The sequence below is a fragment of the Phoenix dactylifera genome, unplaced genomic scaffold (genome assembly GCF_009389715.1).
Source record: "Phoenix dactylifera cultivar Barhee BC4 unplaced genomic scaffold, palm_55x_up_171113_PBpolish2nd_filt_p 000774F, whole genome shotgun sequence".
NCBI classification, from domain to species: Eukaryota; Viridiplantae; Streptophyta; class Magnoliopsida; order Arecales; family Arecaceae; genus Phoenix; species Phoenix dactylifera.
The window spans coordinates 164371-185117 of NW_024068145.1; the positions used below are offsets into that span (position 1 = coordinate 164371).

Below are 20747 nucleotides of genomic sequence, written 5' to 3' on the forward strand. Positions count from 1 at the left end.
GCTCCCGTTGGATTCCGAGCCATGAAGGAGACCAACAATAACGTCCCCATCGATCACGCAATAAAAACTAGAAACATGGGGGTGAAAAAATGCAGAGAAGAACAAGGAAAAAGAACTGGTCTTTGGGTTCCGGATTTCCAGAAATTCTTAGAGTATTATTATTCGATCTTTTTGTCCGGTGGTAGACTAGTAGATACGAATTCAAGTAGAAGCTACGCGTAAACTCGGCCACTTATATCCCACCAGCTCCAGGAAAGCTTGTTAGAGAAGAGTCAAGGCGGGGGCGGCATCCAAGCCCCGGGGGAGCCCCAAAAATTGGGATACAGCTTACATTTTCAGACGCACAGACACACACACACACACACACAGAGAGAGAGAGAGAGAGAGAGAGAGAGAGAGATGGAAGCGGCGGGCATGCCGTTCTGGCAAGCCCTTACCCTCTCCTCGATCGTGGGATGGGTGCTGGCGTCGTCGGCGTTCGATCTGACGCGGAGGGTGAGAGCCCTCATGCAGCCCTGGGTCACCCGCCGCGTCATCGTCGATACCCCTTGGATCCTTCGGCTGCAGGTGAGCTCCAGCAATCAATCGACCCCTTTTTCGCCGATTTTGATCGTGTCTCCGTGCGAGAGTTGGGGTTTTTATTGTGTTTTAGGGGTTCTTTTGTTGAATTCTGGAACAGAGGATTCAGCATCGCTTCTTGGATAATATGTTCTCGGTGATGTCCTGCGTCGTGTCGGTGCCCTTTTACACCGGATTTATTCCTCTTCTCTTTTGGGTATGTCCTGGATTCTCTGTTTTTCTCTCCATTAGTTTGGGTTGTTTTAGGTAAAAACGATTCATTGGTTTCTTTGCTTTCGACAATTTTGTAGAGTGGGCATAGCAAATTGGCCAGGCAGATGATCCTGTTGTTGGCTTTCTGCGATTTCATTGGGAATTCTATAAAGGTAGGTTAGAGATGCCTATCTGAGATCGGTCTCGATCTGCTATCCTAAGGAAAGTAATTTAATGTATGTGTTTTTGCCTCTACTGTCTTCTTTTTGTTGACTTATTGATCTTTTGATTGTCGGAATGTAGGATGTGGTATCGGCTCCAAGACCTAGCAGTCCTCCTGTGAGAAGAGTGACTGCTACTAAGGATGAGAAGGAGAATGCCATGGAATATGGGTTACCTTCTTCGCATGCTCTCAACACTGTTTGCCTCTCCGGGTATCGTTTTGCTTCTGTTAGTGATCTTACCTGTCGGTGCTTGCTGTTCCCTTCTTTTGCATCTTATGATGCAGAGATTTTTATCTGATAAATAAAGACAAAGACCTAAGGCCGTTGAAATATTTTCCATCAAGGCTGAAAGATGTTATTTTTGGGACGCTGTAGACTTTGATCGATGGACCGAACTAATATAGTGCATCACAAGGATGCTACCTTCAAGAGATCGATCTCCCTAAGTGGGCCTTGGCCAAGTGCAATTGACTACCTAGAAGTCCAGTTCCCAGAGAATGATGTCTAACTCTTCTTCTATCCTCTCCAGTTCTGCACTCTTAGAGCAGATTGAACCATTTAAGCTTTGGCCTTAGCCAACGCAAAATATAAAATCTCGGAAATTAGAAGCAAGAGGCATCATTTGGAATCAACAATTAATTTTGTTTGGGGTCTATGGGATACAACAAGAATGATCAGCAAGAAACTCAGCCAAAATATCTCCTTAAATGAAATTTCTTTGCCAGCTAAAAATATGGAAGTATATACCAATTCCACTGATGACAATGCAATGCAATTTTTTTTTACTTACATGACTAAGTTACCTTCTAGCGGTGCAACTTAGAATGACCTTTTCTAGATGCCTAATCGGCATCATTATAATGTATTATAAGTGAAGAGCCATTTTAATGCAGTCTGCAATTATTGTGCCTTGTCTAAGAGCTCGGTCTCATCACTAGCTGGCTACACTAGGCTCAAATCATTTAGGCTTGAGGTTTCCCTTTTTGCTAAACATAACTCAGGGTTGAGTTGGCAGAGGCAGCAAAGGAATGAGTTAGATCAAGTCAGAGGCAGAAGATGGAAGAGCTGGAGCAAGCCAAACCTTTTAGACATTTGAGATTGGCCACTGGAAGGTGGGGAAGGGGGAGGAATGTTGAGGAGCAGTGGGAGAGGTAGGATTTTATATGGGGGAAACATTAGCAAGAAATGTTTAATAAGTATAAAATGGTGAATAAATATATTAATTGTTATTTCATTTTTAAATAATATATAATAAATTTTATTTTATTTCTTGGTACAAACTTAGCAAACGATACAATGTTAAACATATTTGATATATGAGGTTAATCATGAAAATCAACAAATTATTTTTTTCCTTAGTATGCAGTTTTTTTCACCCGGAGAAAACTTAACATTAATTGCTTACATGTTCCAATAAATTACTATTTTTCAGGGAAAAGGTATTAAGAGTTCAACGAATAAAACATATCAATATATATTAAGTATATGATTTTTTTAATTGTTAATGGTAATTAGTTAAATTGATAAAATGATGCAAAAAAAAACCCCATTGTTCATCCTTTATATTAAATAGGCAAAATGGCTATAGATATATCAAAAAAAGAAAAGGCTATCAATGAATTGTGAAATTTAAAAGAGAGTAATGGGGTAAAAATGTAAGAGACAGAGAGTGGGGAAGTAATGCATCAATTCATCCACCAAGGAGAAAATTTTATATTTATGATAATTAGGAGATCATCTTTTAGGTCCAAGAGAGTTAGTGGGGGTATGGGTCCATGAGAATAGGAGAAATTTTTGGTATTTTGTTGATAAAAGATAATCATTATTTACTCTTGGTTCGTGACAAGTATTAACAATCCTGTGGTTTTTATCTTCTAAATTATGGGAATTAGATTAGGAAAAAATTTAAAAAAGGAAAAAGTTTTAGAAAAGTCTTATAGATGATATAGATACGTTTTGAGTAGGTGGTGATGGAAGGAAATCAGGTTATGGAGAGGACGGAGGGGCAATTAAAGTCAATGGTAAATGGTGGGGACAAGGCCAAGTGGATGGAGATGTCTATGCAATAGGAAAAGAACAGCATACTGGGAAATTTCTAGACTCAAGCAGGGCTATGCCCCTTGCCTTCAACGTAGCTCCCCGCTTGTTGAGGAGGACTCTTAGTATTGGGTTGAAGAGGGGTTAGGGCTAGTGTGGTGAGAGGGGCTTAGGATCAATGACATGCATATCTTTCTCCTGATGGCCAAATAATGACTCAACCACTGGATTCTATTTGATAGTTGAGATTTAACTTACCACTTATACTTGAATATACAATATTATACATAGATTTTCTTGTCATGCAATACAACTAAAGATATATTAAATATATACTAAATAAGTTAATGATAGATTAATATATAGATATAATTTATATTTATTTAAATTTATATTTTATTTATATTTATACATTTATATTAAGCTTAATCGAGATGAACATGAGCAAGTTGGATTTCAAGCTCAAGATCTGGACTCAAGCTTAGCTTGGCTGCTAGCCAAGCGAAACAGGCCATGTTAAGCCATTCCAACAAGGTTATAGGGTATGAAAGGATCTATAGAAAAACTAGGACAATGGCACTACGTAAATAAAAGAAACCATATGAAAACTTGAATGGATGCAGACGAAAATGAAAATGCTCCCATTGTCTTTGACCCCATGGAAGAGTTTAGAGAAGGGTAACTCTCAGGGGACTGTAGACTGGGGTGCCTAAGTGGAGTGCCCCCTCATTTCATTGGCCTAATGCTACTTGTCTATCCTCCCTCCAACATTCTTTATCAAATTGATGGCAACCACCTCCTGGATGTTACCATTGACAATTGTTTATGCTTTCTCAAAACAGTCAAAATTCATAATGCTTCCTTCCAAATAATGATAGCTCTTGCAATCAAGAGCATGGTTTTAAGTTCCGACGGGACAAGGGAGTGTCCCAGCCATCCCGTCCCATTCCTATGAGAAAATGGGAATGGGAAGGGGTGAGACTCTGAAACCCATCCACCTAAGGAAAAGGAAGGAAAAAAGAAGAAAAAGAAAAAAAGAAAAGAGGGAAAGAAGAGAAAAAAAGAAAGGAAGGAAAGAATGGAGAATGAAAATAAAGGAACTAAGGAAGAAAGGAAAGAAAGAAGAAGGAAAAGGAAAGAAAGAAAGGAAGGAGAGGACAAGAAAAAGAAAGGAAGAAAAGAAGGGAGAAGGGACAGAAAGAAGTAGAAAAGGAAAGGAAGGAAAGGAGGAAGAAAGGAAAGTAAGAAAAAGAAAAGGGAAAGAAAGAAAGGAAGGAAAGAAAGAAAAAGAAAAAAGGAAAGACAGGAAGCAAGGAAGGAGGAAAAAAAAAGAAAGGAAGGAAAGAAGGAAGAAGGGAAAGAAGGAAAAAAAAGGGGAAAGAAAGAAAGAAATGAAAGAAGTAAGGCAAAGAGACAGAGGGTACCTACCAAGTTGCTCGACCAAGATGGGGCAGAACAACAGGGCATCCTATTCCGTGGATAGACCGGGACAACCCTATCCCATGGGATTTAAAACCTTGATCAAAAATAATTGAAAGTGACCGTCCCCCAACCCACCCCCCCCACCCCCAAAAAAAAAAAATATGCAATTACCACTTGACAAAAAATATAAATTGATGAAGAGCTAGTAATTCAATTTTTAATACCCTCGTGTTAGTTCTCTCTTCTTTTACTTACTGATTTGTTTAACCATTTGCCTTTTAAAGCAATAGTATAATATACATATATGCACTGGTGGATAAGTTGAGGGTGGAAAGCAACTTGTCTAACATTTGTTATCCTGGTTTTATGGTTCTAGCAGATATTTGCTGCACTATGCTCTTACCCATGGTGTTCAAAATGGTGTCACAGTTGCTGTTGGGTTTGCTCTAGTTTTCACACTCGTCATGATAATTGGCATAGGTGAGTTTCCACCTCTTTTTAGATCTGTTAGCAGATGCTTTTCAGTGTTTGATATTTATGTTGATGACAGGATACATTTAAGGAGACAGGTTTAAATGTAGAAAGAATTCTTTTTTATAAAGGGGAGGGAGGAGGAAATACTTTTAATGTTTGTGGTTTCCATTCTCTAGGTTTTACTTCTGGATGTATAAACTTGGTTTCACTTCTTTTGTAGGGAGGATATATTTGGGTATGCATAGCTTGATTGATGTTGTTTCTGGGATCAGCTTTGGGCTTGTTATCCTTGCCTTTTGGTTGACAATCCATGGATATGTTGATGATTTTATTATATCTGGGCAGAATGGTATGCAAACTAAAAGTTTTGTATTGTTTGTCATCAAATGCCTTTTTTGTTATTAGAAGAACATCTTCTTTCAGTTCTGTGCACAGTTGATGATTTTTTTTTCTTTTTAATCTGATTTATTTTGCAGTTACATCCTTCTTGGCTAGCCTTTCTTTACTGCTGTGTTTTGCATATCCTACTCCAGAATTCCCAACTCCAAGCTTCGAATACCACACAGCATTTGTTGGTGCTGCCTTCGGAATAGTAAGCATCAATTTTGATTACATTTAAATCTATTTTTTATGTAAACCCTTAGGTTTCTATGGTAGGATGTTTTTCATCATATGTCGAGTAGCTGTAAAAATAAGTACAAACCAGTTCATGTGAGGGAACTATGCTTTCATTAATCAAAGTGAACCATTTGGGACCATCAGATCCCTGCTACTTGTGCTGAGCATTTTAGCGAACCACTTATTTTGGCGAAAAAGAAGCAACTACTGTTTGATGAAAGTATGGGTACCACTATCTACTCCTCACATTTCCTTGAGTGCAGCTTTTTGCAGTTTTGAACTCTCCACAATTATATTAGGGTATAGCTAGATTAGTTGATAATAACGAAACCTCTGCTTAGTTCTTTTTTTCAGGGTTTGAAACAAATATTGGGAAGCAGATGATATTATATATGAAACCACCAAAATACTTGGGGCAAATGTTAACTCAAGCCTATCCCCTTTCAAGCCTCCAGCCCGCCAAGAATTATCATATTTTATACATGTCACCCAGACTGACATAAACAATGATATGTAGACTGCCAACATCCTTTCAGGCATCCAGTCTGCCAGCACTTGTCCCATTTTATATGCATCACCCCAGACTGACATAAACAATGGTAGTAAATGTAGACAAAAGATTGAAAGCACCTCTATTTGCTCTGGCACTAATTTTCTCTATTGTATTTTTAATTCTAGAGGTGACAATTTCATTATCTCTTCTAGCAGCAGGGACGTTATCTGCTATTTGCTGACTAATCAAATTGAGAACACTTGATCTTATTTTTTTTTAAATTTTTTCCCCTTTGTCATTTAGGTCAGTGGAATCCGGCAAACTTACTTTCATTTTCACCATGAGGGTGTTCCACGCATATTTAGCCCACAGATACCCCTTCTTGTCTTCTTGGGAAGGATGTTGGTTGGCATATCTACGATACTCATGGTGAAGTTCTGCAGCAAGGCCATAGCCAAGTGGTTGCTCCCTGTGATGTGCAACACCTTGGGCATCCCGATAGTGTCCTCATGCTATGTCCCAGCATTGAGGGGATCTGATAGCAGTAAGAGCAAGTCTGATGGTAAGCAATTGGGTTATCTTCAGAAAGTTATTGCTTTCTTCCCTCGGAAGGCATATGATGTCGACACTGGAATAAGGTTTCTCCAGTATGCTGGCCTTGGATGGTCGGTGACTGACTTGGCTCCATCACTCTTCTCTCATCTAAATTTGTAGCAGGTATGCGTACTCTACAAATGAGAGTTGTAGCCTGTTTTGTTTCACAGTTTCTCCCATCGCTCTTATGAGGTTGGAGATAAAATCATTTGTTGATATCGATTTTGTAAAATATTGTCTTTCAAATACAAGTTATCTATGCCTTAAAATTGTAGATGCATTCTGATGTCCTGTATGGGAAAATGGTTTTAGCTTCAACCAGCCGAGCCTTACTGTCATTCTTTCTTGTGACCATTTTACTGAAATGAAACGAGCTGCCACGTAGGCTTTCCTGAAATGTAGAAAAAATAATCTCTGAAAGAAACAAAGGTCCCATGGGCTGGCTGGCAAACCTGCTGCAACAAGGAGAGTTCCATTGTAGGTGGGAGGGTACCTTTTCAGTGCACCTTATACAGCCTGTAAGTGGGATATTAGTATGATTTTTCGCAGGACTCTGGTGTGATTACTATATAATAAGCCAAAATGGGAAGGGAGGGGAAGAAGGTACTCATCAGTTCTGTATTTTCTGTATGGTATGTAAAGAATATATCTAAATTTAACTGAGATACAGGATAGTTTAATACTTTAGCAGGGTGTTTAGATGCCAAAAGTATGCTGTCTATGGAATATCATGCATATAGACAAGAGTTGCGCATAGGAATTAGAATGGTAATTTGGACGTTGCACCAAGATAACTACTGCTTCAGAGCATCCAAATAGAAGTGTATAACCTCGTTCCTACTGGAGATTCTTTTTCCTAATTATCTTACCTGTCGCTGCTCGATTTCTACCTTCCCGGGTGATATCTCATGCATCAAAGCCATGGAGACCCCGACGAGGCGTTCACGGACCACCACAATTCTATGGGAATAGCTGGATAACTGCAACATCCAGTGGAAGACCATGCAAACCGGTTATTATTGCTTTAGTGCAACCGAGGGCTGATCATGTTCCTTAGCAACCAGCCCGTAGCTTGGCTAGCTTCATCACTTTAGTACAACGGCATGTTTAAAGAAACGAAAGAGAACAACGGGCACATAAATTACCTTGTTAATAAGGTCATAAAGAGCAAGTTCAGGTCGACAAAGTTGAACAGAGCGAGCAAAGGGCTCAAAGGTCTACTTTGCCAGATTTCAATTACTGAAAACTCAAACTTACCGGTTGTCGCATGAAGTAGTCGTCGTTGAACGCACGTATTTTTTATCATTGATGACGTGACAACATATCATTTAAACTCCATTGTACCATCCTCGGTACATGCCATCCTAAATATTTCCTGCATCCAGAATGGGCGGTTCCTATTGCAATAGTGTTCCTCAACACAGAAGGGCTGTTAGCACCAGAAGAATCTGTCCTCCAAACTCCAAAAAAAAGAAAAAAGAAAAGAAAACTAATGTGCAGTGTTTAAAAAATAAAATGATAATATAATACCCGAAAATGATGAGCCTGATCTTCGACCGTAATTCTAAACTTTCCTCTTTCAGTGATATGCCATACGCAAATAAGTCGCAACAAAAAAAAATCACGCTATCCCTCAAGTCTCATTGCAATCTCTTCACTTTCTTGCCTACAAACAAGTAATGACACAGCTTGGTCTGTGCCCTGGGCGACAATTGGATCAACTGGTAGAGTTTAAAAAACAAAAAAGGAAATACAAACTCTGAACTGCTTTAAATTTTTCACCAAACTCAATTGAATGGAGACCGGAAAATACAAACCCCATCCCCTCGCGACAAAATTAATTGAAAAAAATATCACGCAGAAAGACGACAACGGAAAATTTAGAGACTCAAAATTTCTACAAGCATACCAAAAGCCTCAAGTAGTTTTGAAGTTTATAGCTTCATCATATCTTGAGCAATATTACGATGTATCATGCAAGACGTGCAACTTTTGAGGGAAATGCAAGACCTATAAATTACATCTGATTTTTTTTTAATCATCATATTGACAGTAATGCCACTACAAAAAATAAGGCAAATTTTCAGAACCAAACATGCCAACCACACCTTGGAGACTGGCGGTTCTTTTCAACCATGCAGATGCAGTATTTTTAAATAGAACTCACTGGCTATGCAACCATCTACATTCCAAGCGCAAGACAATTCAATACTCAACATGAACCCTCAAACCATATGAATTAAACCATGGAAGGCATGCTCACAGAAATTTCTTATACCTTTTGAAAGTAGAATGTTCGCCTCTGACCGGATGCAAGCAGAAAAAGAGAATCATTGCAGATAAAGCAGTTAAATCTAATACTTGAGCAAGGCACCCCCTAAATTCAAAATTCTTCCCCTCTACAAGATCAAAAAAAGGACATGAAAGAAGAAAAAAGAAAAAGAAAACACACACAACAAAAGGGGGCGTAGTTCTCTTAAAAATGATACATGCTGCTGCAGACTCTGCAATATGAGCCCTGCTGCCTCTGACCACAATGGAAACCAATTACTGGTCTGTAACTAAAGAAACAAATAGAACCCTCCCACCAATTATGCATTCCTTTTCCCCACAAACCACCAAGCACAGCAGCCTGAAATAAAAATGTCAATCTGATCATAGAATCTCAAGGAAATATCTGCTTCACAACCTCATTTAGCAAGCATAGACCTGTTTCCAGAAATCTGAAAATCGCCTCCTTCAATAATTGCTTCATAGGAAGTAATCAGGTGTTCTACGAGTTACATCGGGTTCTCCTCTTCTGGGGGCTGGCTCAAACTGCAAGCATGAGACGAGCCAAATTAACAAGAATTCCATCACAAATAATGCAGGCAATAGCTATAGACCCATAACACAAGTCCAGTCCACAGGGCACCTGGTGCAAGCCCTAACACAAACAGGAACTTGAAAAAAAGCATTGGCCTTGGGCTACAAACAGCAATAATATTTCTAGTTCTTATAAGAAACAATGGCAATCCATAGACTTAATTCATTATGTTTAGCAAAGAACTCTCATCAACATTTTCACCATCTACAACAGAAAATGTCTGAAAATCCAATGAGTTTTGCTCGTTACCAGAAAGCAAAACAAGAACGAGATATCAAGATCATTGAAGAATTCAGGATGGCAGAATTTAGATGCATATGACTGAGCAGACGAGACACAGAAAGCTAAGCATAGACCCATTAGTCTGAATGGATAGAGGGTGCATGTGCGCACGAGACAGAGAGAGGGAGAGAGATCTACCTGGATAAATGTATGCCCCTTGCAGTCATCAACTTCCAAGATGGAAGCCATATTCCCACAGCGGTAGCAATAATTAGGGGCACTGAATATGGTTACCACTTTTTGTTCCTGTTTTTTAAACCAAAATAATCAAAACAAGATGAACTTCTAAAACATTAGTGTAGAAGAAACAAAAATAAGAACAATGATTAGTGCAGAAGATAGAAAAATATGAACTTCTAAATCACTAGCGCAGAAGAAAAAAAATATAAATAATGATAAATGCAGAAGGCAGAAAAATATAAATAATGAGGAGTGGATAATTACATGTCCCCAGTTATATCCCTCCATGACCAATTGATGAGCTCTAGCTATCAGCTTGAGGTTGTTGGTATGGTTAAATTGTTCAGATATATCCTGAAATTACCAAATTGGCATGGTAAAGAAAATGACCACAATAAGAACACAGAAAAAAGAAGCAGTTACCATACTTGGCCAAAGGTGTATCCAGCACCACGGGGAGAAATACCCCACCCACATCTATCGTCCGGGTCAGACCATAGAAGATCACACATAGCTCCCTCATGAGGAACTTCTTGAACACGGTCGAAGTTGCGTATGTTATCAAGGGTCTCAATAGATGGAGATAACCCACCATGAAGGCAAAATATTTCTGATTCAACCTGCAGAATGCACAGCAGCCAAAAAGTTTGGAATAGTGCAAATTATATATACTATTAATGCATTGGAAGCAAGAAGGAACCAAATCACAAGCATGACAAGGACCAAACACTCACCAGTCAAGTTGAAAAAAGTCAAATATCATAGTACTCATAGAATAACATCAAATTGCACATAAACTAATTATCTATAGTGCAAAGGGCATAGAACCTCCCATAGAGTAGTCATTACATCAGGAAAACAGAACTATGCGACAGCTTGAGATTAGTATAATATCATAGAAAACAACTCCATCTGTCAATAATTGGATATTTTAGAAACTATAAAAGATGAAGCATAAATGAATCTTCTACCAGCATGTTACCGAAGTTTTTACAAAAAAAAAAAAAAGAACTTTGAATGTTCTAAAAAAAAACTCGTCGTGGTCTTTCAATACAACCATCCTTCAACTACACCAAATCTGGTTTAATTTCAACAAGCAGACATATTTTGCACAGTCAAATACCATCTTCATATAATTTTCTGGAATAGTTCAATATGTTGAGATGATCTAATTTCAAGAAAAGACAACTTTCTGAAAACATTTCTAAAAGCAAATAATAATAATCTTAGTTTAGTGAAGTAACGGGAAAGCTTTTAGAAATAAGTCTTCCATTATAACATTTAGGCATCACTGATATGAAATACATTAAATATGATATAAAAAGAGTTGCTGTCCATTAATGTAGACAGAATCTCCTTAGGACAGCCCAATACAATCAGAAAACTCATAAGTGGACTTATGGCAAGAGAAAAATGTTCCAATCACCTATTAAAATTGCAGATGAGATGTAATTTGGGCATATCCTGCTATTAGCATTAGGCCCAACTGATGTAGAACAGCTGATAAAATTCCATACAAATGGTAGGGGTAAAATTACATATTCTACAAGCAAATTGGATCGTCCAAACCATACCAGAACAGCATTAAAAAACTATTAGTGGGCCTAACTGAAAGAAATAGAAAGTGAAAAGGGAAGAAAAAATACATATAATGCAAAAGAAATTTCAGGAAGTGCTGAGTACGGACCAATGCTGTCAGTGGGAAATAATCGAAAAGGTCTGTGAAGATCTTCCATACATTTGCATTACCATATCTGCCAGTTAATGAAAACAAAAATCAGTAAACTTGACTTGGAACTACTGAAATGCAAGTTTAGATTGCAAAGAATGTTCTCATTAGAAAAAATTTATATAAGCTTAATTTAGATTTTTGAAAGAAAGTGCAAAAATGCAAAGCATGCTCTTTAGAAGCTTTAAAGAGCACATGTACTCACCCACGTGCATGCGAAAGAGAGAGAGAAAGAGAGAGAGAATATAGGTAGGATTTAAGCCCAAAGCCCATCTATATACCAAATGCAGGCAACCGATTGTGTTCTAGAACACTAATTGCATATAACAGTTATATTGCCTGTGGTACACAATGAGGTATCTATGTAAACTTAAAGCAGTGCTACCAGCATATGATCTTCATGTAATACCGGCAATATATGTAGAACACTTAAAATGTGCTGTTATTGTGTTAAAAAAAAACAGACCATGCCATCCTGCTGAATAATGTAGATTTGTTACAAGCTATGCTTATTTGTTTAAATAATGTCCTAGCATACAGCAATTAAAGTTGGTCAAGGTTTAAAAAAGGTTAATAGAAAAGGATACTTAAATCATAGGGAAGAATATATGTGCATATTTGCATACACGAGTCACGAGGTACTCACACCAACTTATACAAATCAATTCCACAGAAAACCACTCAAGTCAAACTTTATGGGCAGGCGCATTATCTGGAATAGGGCCTGGAAAAGTGATCGTGTACAAATAAAATAGAGCACCCTTTATGCATAGGCTATGCAGTCAAATAAGGAGTGCTCTAGAATTGCATTCAAGCAGCAGGCATTAACAGGTAAGAAATATTTAAATAAACAACCTACAGAAACAGTAGAAGTGCACACGCTATACATGCATATTGCAAAATAAATTCTAAAATTAATTTTTTTAAAAAAAATCTAGATTGGGTACACATCACTTTTCAAGTTGATGTAATTTAGCCTTAAGTCTGAGATAGGTATACTTGCGATAGAAAGCAAGCTGCAGTTTTGTGTCACACTGAATCTTAACAATATCATGTTCACCTTTCTTACGCACATACTTTAAGCAGTGGATCAGAAAAGGAAGAGTTAATGCAAATGGCTAAAGAACATATTCTTTATCAATCTCAAGACCAGCAAGCAATGGATGATGTATTAGACAGATAGCTGAAAAATAAATTAAACAAAATGCAAAGAAGGAACTCACTTTCGTAAGCATTCATCATAAAATCCATAAACTTGAGTAATCTGCAATTCAAAAAATTATTTCAGTTCAAAACTCTGCAAAATTTAAAAATCAAAAGGCAATATTCATTATAGATTACTTAACACCTAAATGAAGAGCTATGAATTACATTTAAATTTTAGCTCATTAATTCAGTTTTGGTTAAAGTGACATCAATAAAAAAACTCAAACTACATACCTGACGACTCTCATGGTTTCCTCTAAGGATGGTAATTCGTTGCGGATAGCGCACCTTCAGGGCCACCAATAGCTGTCAATCAAAACAATCAGTGGTCTACCAAATTCTATGAAGTGAAAAAACAAAATAACAATCTAAAATGGCATGCAATTTACCGTAACAGTTTCAACAGAATAGTACCCACGGTCTACATAATCTCCCATAAATAAGTAATTTGTATCTGGACACTATAAGTAATTGGAAAAAAAAAGGGGTATCGTCAGCAACATTGATAATATAAGGAGAATTTCGACTTCTGGATTTTCAAGCAATTATAACATGTCAAAGAGTGCTTAATTTAGAAGAAAAAAAATGGTTAAAGTTAATGCAGTTGAAACATGGTAGAGAGAGAGAGAGAGAGAGAGATTACCTTCCCTCCAATTCGAAATAGTTCTGCAAGATCATGAAATTGCCCATGAATGTCACCACATATTGTAACAGGGCTTTTCACAGGCTGCAATACCCAAAGTATGATAGTTTAGTTCCAAAAAAACAGAAATAATTTTCTTTACGTTTGCAGTGAGATTGGAAATTCCAACAATTAAGTGTGAATCAACAACTGCACGACTTAAGAAGAAAAACTGATCATATGAATTCGAAGTCCAAGAATCTATGCGTACAACACTGTTTACCTTAAAAATTCAACAAACATTAAGAAAAGACAAAAACGGCACTTCCAGCATATAATCAGAAGATTGAATCATAATTAAGATCAAAATATTTTTTTTTGGTACACAAGATCAAAATATTTTCAAAAGGTTATTATTTGACTAGTAACATTCCACAAAAGCTCATCCCAATCATAATCAACTCATAATCATCAAATATGAGCCTCTAATTTCATTGACTTTAAGAAATACAGGTCTAGTACAATTCAAGGTCTCAACGTCATTTAAAAATACACAATAATTGCAGATATAACAGCCATTTCCAGAACTTCCAATGGCAATGCCTCGTCATGGATGCATTGACACCAAATCAGATGCTTTTGCTTATAGCACTCGAGGTAAGCGATTGAATCAAAAGATTGCAAAAAAACAAAACAAAGAGATTGCATAACAATGGAAGCATACTCCATCCCAACAAACAGAGGCGAGTAATGTTATTCCTCTGTTTCAATATTAAAACAGACATACATGACTTACAGAGTGGGCTCACAACAGAATGGGCAAGAAAAGCCTCAACATTATGGTGTAAAATCTAAGGTACATCTGCATAAAAACCATGTTGTAGCCAAAAATACAGCTTAATCTAAAGAAGATTGATCAAGAAAGTCAAAGTTGCCATATCAATCGAAACAAATTTAAGAGTTAGTCGATCAACATAAACTTTTTAACAGAAATTTTCTGAACCATCACTTTCATCAGATATTACATCACAAATTAAGTGTATAAGCTGACAAAACATTTGCCCCCATCATGAAAGTGCAACAAGTGGATAGAAAGGGAAATTTTGTATTTTCAACCTTATCCAAACTTCCTCTTCAAATCCAACAATATGATTCTCTTCCATACTGTCTCACCTAGTTTATATACCCTATATTAAAAGCAAAAAATAATTAAAAAGGTGAAGAGTATTGACAGTAAACATGATCTACACAAAAGTGCATCTGGCCTCGATCCTTGCTTTGAGACATGAACAAATAAGAAAGCCTCAAAAGAAGATACTGATCAAACAATAATAAAAAATAAGTAGGCCTTACCTGAACATTGCTCTCTTCCATCAAAATTTCTTTTGCCTTCTCACATAACACCCTAACCTGCATGATAGAGATTTTAGAAAATTTGAAAGCTAAGCTAAGCCTACATTTTAAGTGACAAAGTTGACTTCTGATTTAAAAATAGCAACTGCTGTTAACGAATTGGGTATATAGCAGATATATAATGCATAATTAAGTAAAAAGCAATGATGAAAAGTCACCTGATATTTTTTTCACTAATTCACATATACTTAAAATTTTGGGAGGGAATCTGAAAAAGAGAGATGTAGTAGAAACAACAGACTTTCTTACTACATAGAAGAACCAAAGGGTGTATTTCATATTCTTTCAGGTTCCGTTTAGTTGCCCACCCCCATTATTTTGGAGGCTATCTCCCACACAAGTGAGAAGGCCTGAGTGGAAGAAAAGGGAGGCATTAATAGGCAGTTGATCAGAGAGAGTTTAGGGAGGCAGTTAATTGATTCTAAACTCCCATTATTTCTTACAAGATCACCATTATTTGATAGGTGATAAGATGTCAACAAATCACAAGATTGCTGAATTGATGGAATTAGGTTCTCTTCCTCTGCCATCTTCACCAAGCCAATTCCACCTGTATCACAGATATCACATGAGCGCAATGGTCAAGCATCCAAACAAGTGTTGGTGTCAATAAACACAAAATGATAGGGAGGATATAGTCATACATTGGGACAGGTGTACAGATGAAATTAGGATTCTAGAGTCATTGTGATGAAGAGTGGTGATGAAAAAGCAAGAGATCATTTCATGATGAGGTAACAACAACAAGTGCAGCTATGAGGGTTGTAAGAGTAATATCATACACCAAAAAGCATGTTTTGGGGCTTGGGATAGATTGCATAGTGCAAATAACTATGCACTTGTTACCCATAGAATGAAAAAAAATGGCACAAGGAATAATAACAAGTGAAATTTGTCGACATAAGATATATTTTGGAGAGGGTTTGGTCTTTTGTGTTCACAGTGGTGAGATGTCATATAACTGGTAAATGAGTGGAAACAAAGGCTACCAGGACATGCATCCCAGAGCTTAAGGCAAAAGGGTAATCAAGTGGGCTTAGGAACAAGGATGTACAGGAAAAGAATAACAAGAAGGATTCCCCCACGTATGGCTCGTTATAGATTGTTAAGAATTGTGCTATAGTGGAGGAAAAATTATCCAACTAATAACTGGTTTGCTTGTGTTGAAATTTGACAAGGTATGGTGGACTTGCATGAAAAGTGTGGCCCCTTGCATAGAAAAGATTTGAATGGGTAAGTCATACAGGGAGGGTTTTAATGGTGTTGGTAGTCTAATCAGTCTCTGCTTCAGGTAGTTATTTAGGCCACTAAAAAAGCCAGATGGAGACCACCTTTTTGTGGTATAATGCGTGTTGGTGTGAAGGACAAATTTTAGAGCTTAAATTTTTTGAGTGAATGGGTGTTGGTCAAGATCTTAATTAAAGGTACTCAAAAAGTTGGACTCCGGTTTCATGTTTCAAAGGGTTTCTAAGTTTCTAAAGCCCTACAGATGTTAATAACCATGGTAATAACAATGGAGACCTTAAGAGGATGGAGAAGGTTGAGGGGTTATTGATTAAGTGGCATAAAGTCAGTTGACTAAGGGCTGGGATCCTGTATGGGTGTAAGTTTTAAGCATCCTGAACATTAAGACTCACCAAAATATGATTATGGAGCTCAAAATCCTCAAGTCCAAGTAAGGAAGGACCATCATGTAGGTGAAAAAAAATGGCTATGGGAGCTATCTAAGGTAATCTGATATATTCAGGGACCCTTTCAGATAGATATAACATATGAATGCTGAACATAAGGTCTTGTTGGCATTTGGAGGGAGGTCTAGAGCTCCTAAAATTGTCCATAACTAAATTACTTAATGTACTAAAAAAAATGCTGATTGAAATTTAACATCAGCCATTTACAAACTCCCCCACTTCTCGTTACATTTACCCTCTCGGACCATGATGCTTGAGAGTTAAGATTATACAAGGTAAAAGCAATAGATCAGGTATTCATATTAATTTTCACAGCCTACTTAGTGCCCACATAAGGCCCCCTTAGATGGGACAATGCGCTATTTTGTTGTATCTGCAACTTAATTAAAATGGAATCAAGGGATGGAAAGAATGCGGTGAGCTAATCATGTTTTCCACTATAAATGTATAGTCCACATATGTCAACTCTTTAAATATGGAAATACCAATGTACCACATTGTCACTAATACGGCACATATTATCTTCAGTTCTATCTTTTTAAAATAAATCCATATTCTTTAATATTTTATGCAACAGGCAGTAAATTGTGGAAAACAAATATATGTATTACTTATACAGGCAAAAATTAAATATTTGAAGCGACCTTCTATTTATGCATATAAGTAGGTAGTACAAAGCACCAATACGTATTCAACAAAATTACTTAGTAGGTAATCATGTTTTCCACTATAAACGTGTAGTCTACATATGCCAACTCTTTAAATATGGAAATACCAATGTACCACATTGTCACTAATACGGCACATATTATCTTCAGTTCTATCTTTTTAAAATAAATCCATATTCTTTAATATTTTATGCAACAGGCAGTAAATTGTGGAAAACAAATATATGTATTACTTATAGAGGCAATACTTAAATAATTGAAGCGACCTTCTATTTATGCAGATAAGTAGGTAGTACAAAGCACCTATACGTATTCAACAAAATTACTTAGTTCACCACCAAGCAGTTATAATTAATGCATTAGAGCACAATAGAATGCGTTTATTATGATAAACTATCAACAAACACCATTGGACTAGACATGGATAATGGCATCAATCAATATAATGAAACAGAAAATGGAGCAAGTATGTGCTTCAAATAAATATAAATTCATATGATGCTTATGTGCTAATTTAGCATAAAAATAGCATATGGTTCATCCTACTGCACCAAGCATCTTTCAAGCTAGTGCACTACCTAATTGTAAAACCAGGTTAATCTAACGGACTCATGTCGCAATTGTACACATATGCATGAGCACACGTGTACAAGCATGCCCACATGCATTCATGCATACATATATATTCAACTTTATGTTGTTTCCAGGAGCATTAAAACAAGAAAATAAAAAAAAATAAAACTAAACAAAATAGAGCAGAAACTCTATCTTCACCAAGAGAAGAGCCTGTTTGTCATCTCTCGATGTACTTTTTAAGCAATAATTAGTTTCAAACAAAGAACTACTGTAAGTGGTTAAAAACATAAGAATCCTCCTTCGTTTTGAGGATCACTGATTTAACTCCAGATGTGCCGCAAGAACCTCATAAACTATCAAAAAGGATGCGAGCCATTTATGTTAATACAAACATAAAGTATGCAAAAGGATGGGAAACATTTATGCTAACAAAAAACGATAACACCTCACGGCAAGAAAATCTCGGATTTATCTTAAATCCTCCGACTAAAGAAGATCCCGCTGAGTGGAAAACACTTTTTTCCTCCACGTCAGATCCAATCTCACTCTACCATCCAACTCTTGCAATAAAAGGCAAAATGGTTTAACAGATCCAGCACATCCACCCATAAATTCCAAGCAAAAAAGGCCCCAATCTCCTCTGAAGGTCCAGTCTCCCTTTAAAAAAAATTAAAAAAAAAAAAACTCGAAACGTGATCTGTTCCCAGATCGCTCAAAACAAACCTCGTTTTCAGCCGGAAAACACTCGCACCAGCCCAGATCCGTCGAAACCCCGCCCCGATTCGAGCACCAACGAAAAGAATCAATGAGACAAAAAGGAAAGCAAGCACCTCAGTGAAATCCTTTCGAGATTAGGAATGGAGAAACGGACAAAGGGAGAACCTCTTGTTCTGATAGGGGCTTGCACTGCATGAGCTGCGCAATCTGCTCGTCGAGGTTGCCATGCGAGCTCGCCGTTGCCGGATTCGCGCTCATCTTCGCCTCCAGCTCGCGCGACGCCGACGCCGCCAGAACGAAACCCTAACCCTAGATTCCGCCGCCTCCAGATCTCAATCCCCCCCACCTTCTCTCTCTCTCTCTCTCTCTCTCTGTGGGCTTCGAAGGCGAGAAATGGCGAAGGGGGGAGCGAGGCAGAGAAGAGGAGAGGATCGCTCAGTTCTGGAGCCACAGAGGAACTAAAAAAAAAAAAAAAAAAAGAAACCCCCGACCTCCCCTTAACGTGGCCACTATATTTGTGTCACTCGTGCGCGAGAACAGAAAATATTAATCAAAAAGAAAATTAGAAAGCCGGACCCGGGATCGGCTCTCTTGTCGAACAGCATATACCATGTACCAGATGACGTGTCAACTGGTCAGTTGGGAGGACTCTGGTAAATTTCTGGGGGACACTGGGACCCGCCTCGCTCATTAGCAAAAAGCCGTTTGAGAGGGAACGACACACGTCCGTATTTGGTACATCGGTGTTTTTTTATATCTACGTTGATTTTTGGAAGTTGGAAAGTGCGTATGGATTCCCTTGGATTCTAGACATTTGGGTTGCTTCCGGTACAAAGTGGGCGGATGTGGCATGGGGAAGGAGTGGACGTCGAATGAAGCTAGATCGGATCAGTGAAGTATCAACCAACAAACGCATGTGCAGCATCACATTTTGGTCGGCCGCATTACCAAAAGCCTCTGATCTTTACAAATACTGCTGTTGAACTCTGTTTTATTTTTCAGTTCATTCGTTGAATGTATAAGCTCGGCGATAACATGGTCTCGAGTGTGAATCTTTTCCATGGCAAATGAAGAGCTTTGGTTTGCTTGGATTACCACCATTGCTCATAATTTTCTGACGGGGGTCGTGTTAACCTCCTTTTTAAGTTTGATTTTTAGGAGATTTGGGGCTATACAACAAGGAGCATCTTTTTAAAGAACATATCACATGCACCTTGAGTAAATATATTACTGTTGCCGGAAATTGGACTCGGGGGCCGCCGCGAAGCCAGGGAAGGAGGAGCTCCGCCGCAGGGAGGGCGGACGGCGGTGCGCCGGCCGGCTGTGTCCTCCTGTGCCCTCCTGAGGGGTGTGAGAGAGCGGAGAGGAGAGTGCGTCCTGTCCTGTCCCGTCCTGCAAAAAAGCCAGTGGCCGGGCTCCCCGGCGCCGGCCCTCCGATGCTTAAGTCAGAGGGGGCAAATATGTGGAGAAAGCAAGCCAGAGAGTGAAGAAGATGAAGAGGATATTGTGCTCAATTGTGTCTGTGCTGTTTTCTTGTGTTCCGGTCCTCCCCTTCTTTCCTCCCAGGCTCCCTTTTATAGGGGGATTTTATGTTGCCCGGGAGGTGACAGGGAGTTTGTCCTCTTTTGTAATAATTGGGCACGATTTGGCCCATTAATGACGTGGTGGAATATGAGGCCGAATCAGACCGGAACCAGGGAGTTGTCACGGTCGATCGGACCTGTTGGAGTGGTTGAACCGCCGGCCGTGGTAGGCCCGGGGTCCATGGATGGTAAGTGCATTTATTACCGAGTGAACCGGCGGTCAGGGAGAGCCATACGCTTTGATGGTTCAGTGATCCGGAGATCGTCTTGAGCCGTGTTCATTAAATGACTCTCTGCATCGGAGACTTGAGGGGGTCTCATGCATTAATGGCAGGTCGTGCCAAATACCTGCGGAGATCTTATGCCTTGACGTCTTGGAGATAGCGGCAGGTTGTAGTGGAGTTGTCAAGTCCCTCAGGGGGTTAGGCAGGGGTTGAACATCTGGTCAAGGCAATCGGCTCGGCAGGGGTGCCGAGCCGAGCTGGTCGCCCAATGGGGCGCCCTGTGGCGGGGTCGCTTCTAATGCTTCTGGTCGGCGCCCTTTGGTCGAGCGCCTTCTAGCCGAACGCCTTTATTTCGCG

General features: G+C 38.5%; 2 protein-coding genes across 7 annotated transcripts; one reads left to right on the forward strand and one right to left on the reverse strand.

Annotated features, from left to right (window-relative positions):
* The first annotated feature begins 266 nt into the window (after positions 1-266).
* Positions 267-6951, forward strand: LOC103712076 (lipid phosphate phosphatase delta-like). 3 transcript variants are annotated; one of them, XM_008798470.4, is made up of 8 exons: positions 267-567; positions 680-775; positions 870-944; positions 1075-1205; positions 4834-4934; positions 5149-5277; positions 5405-5520; positions 6343-6951. In XM_008798470.4, exons 1-8 carry the CDS (start codon positions 400-402, stop codon positions 6751-6753), a joined length of 1227 nt encoding a protein of 408 aa, XP_008796692.1. In that variant the 5' UTR covers positions 267-399; the 3' UTR covers positions 6754-6951. The 3 variants fall into 3 exon arrangements, with proteins under 3 accessions (XP_008796692.1, XP_026662379.1, XP_026662380.1); XM_026806579.2 differs by having other exon boundaries at positions 463-567; positions 653-775; XM_026806578.2 differs by lacking the exons at positions 680-775; positions 870-944.
* A 1921-nt stretch (positions 6952-8872) lies between these two features.
* On the reverse strand, positions 8873-19083 carry LOC103712075 (serine/threonine-protein phosphatase PP2A-2 catalytic subunit). Of its 4 annotated transcripts, none has more exons than XM_008798467.4 (12): positions 18749-19083; positions 14872-14928; positions 13540-13623; positions 13286-13357; positions 13131-13202; positions 12914-12954; positions 11649-11715; positions 10390-10581; positions 10226-10315; positions 9920-10027; positions 9343-9450; positions 8873-9265 (listed from the first exon to the last, which is right to left on the reverse strand). In XM_008798467.4, exons 1-11 carry the CDS (start codon positions 18839-18841, stop codon positions 9385-9387), a joined length of 942 nt encoding a protein of 313 aa, XP_008796689.1. In that variant the 5' UTR covers positions 18842-19083; the 3' UTR covers positions 8873-9265; positions 9343-9384. The 4 variants fall into 4 exon arrangements, with proteins under 4 accessions (XP_008796689.1, XP_008796690.1, XP_008796687.1 ...); XM_008798468.4 differs by adding an exon at positions 15375-15481 and having other exon boundaries at positions 8873-9450; positions 14872-15281; positions 18749-19062; XM_008798465.4 differs by having other exon boundaries at positions 8873-9450.
* Positions 19084-20747: the final 1664 nt, after the last annotated feature.

Excerpts from the sequence above, each read along its gene's own strand:
- LOC103712075 (XM_008798467.4), bottom strand. The coding sequence starts at position 18,841 with ATGAGCGCGAATCCGGCAACGGCGAGCTCGCATGGCAACCTCGACGAG. Across the intron at positions 13,624-14,871 it reads TGGAAGAGAGCAATGTTCAG|CCTGTGAAAAGCCCTGTTAC; the intron begins GTAAGGCCTACT and ends TGGGTATTGCAG. Across the intron at positions 13,203-13,285 it reads ATTCTGTTGAAACTGTTACG|CTATTGGTGGCCCTGAAGGT; the intron begins GTAAATTGCATG and ends TTTGATTGACAG.
- LOC103712076 (XM_008798470.4), top strand. The coding sequence starts at position 400 with ATGGAAGCGGCGGGCATGCCGTTCTGGCAAGCCCTTACCCTCTCCTCG. Across the intron at positions 776-869 it reads TTATTCCTCTTCTCTTTTGG|AGTGGGCATAGCAAATTGGC; the intron begins GTATGTCCTGGA and ends ACAATTTTGTAG. Across the intron at positions 5,278-5,404 it reads TATTATATCTGGGCAGAATG|TTACATCCTTCTTGGCTAGC; the intron begins GTATGCAAACTA and ends TTTATTTTGCAG.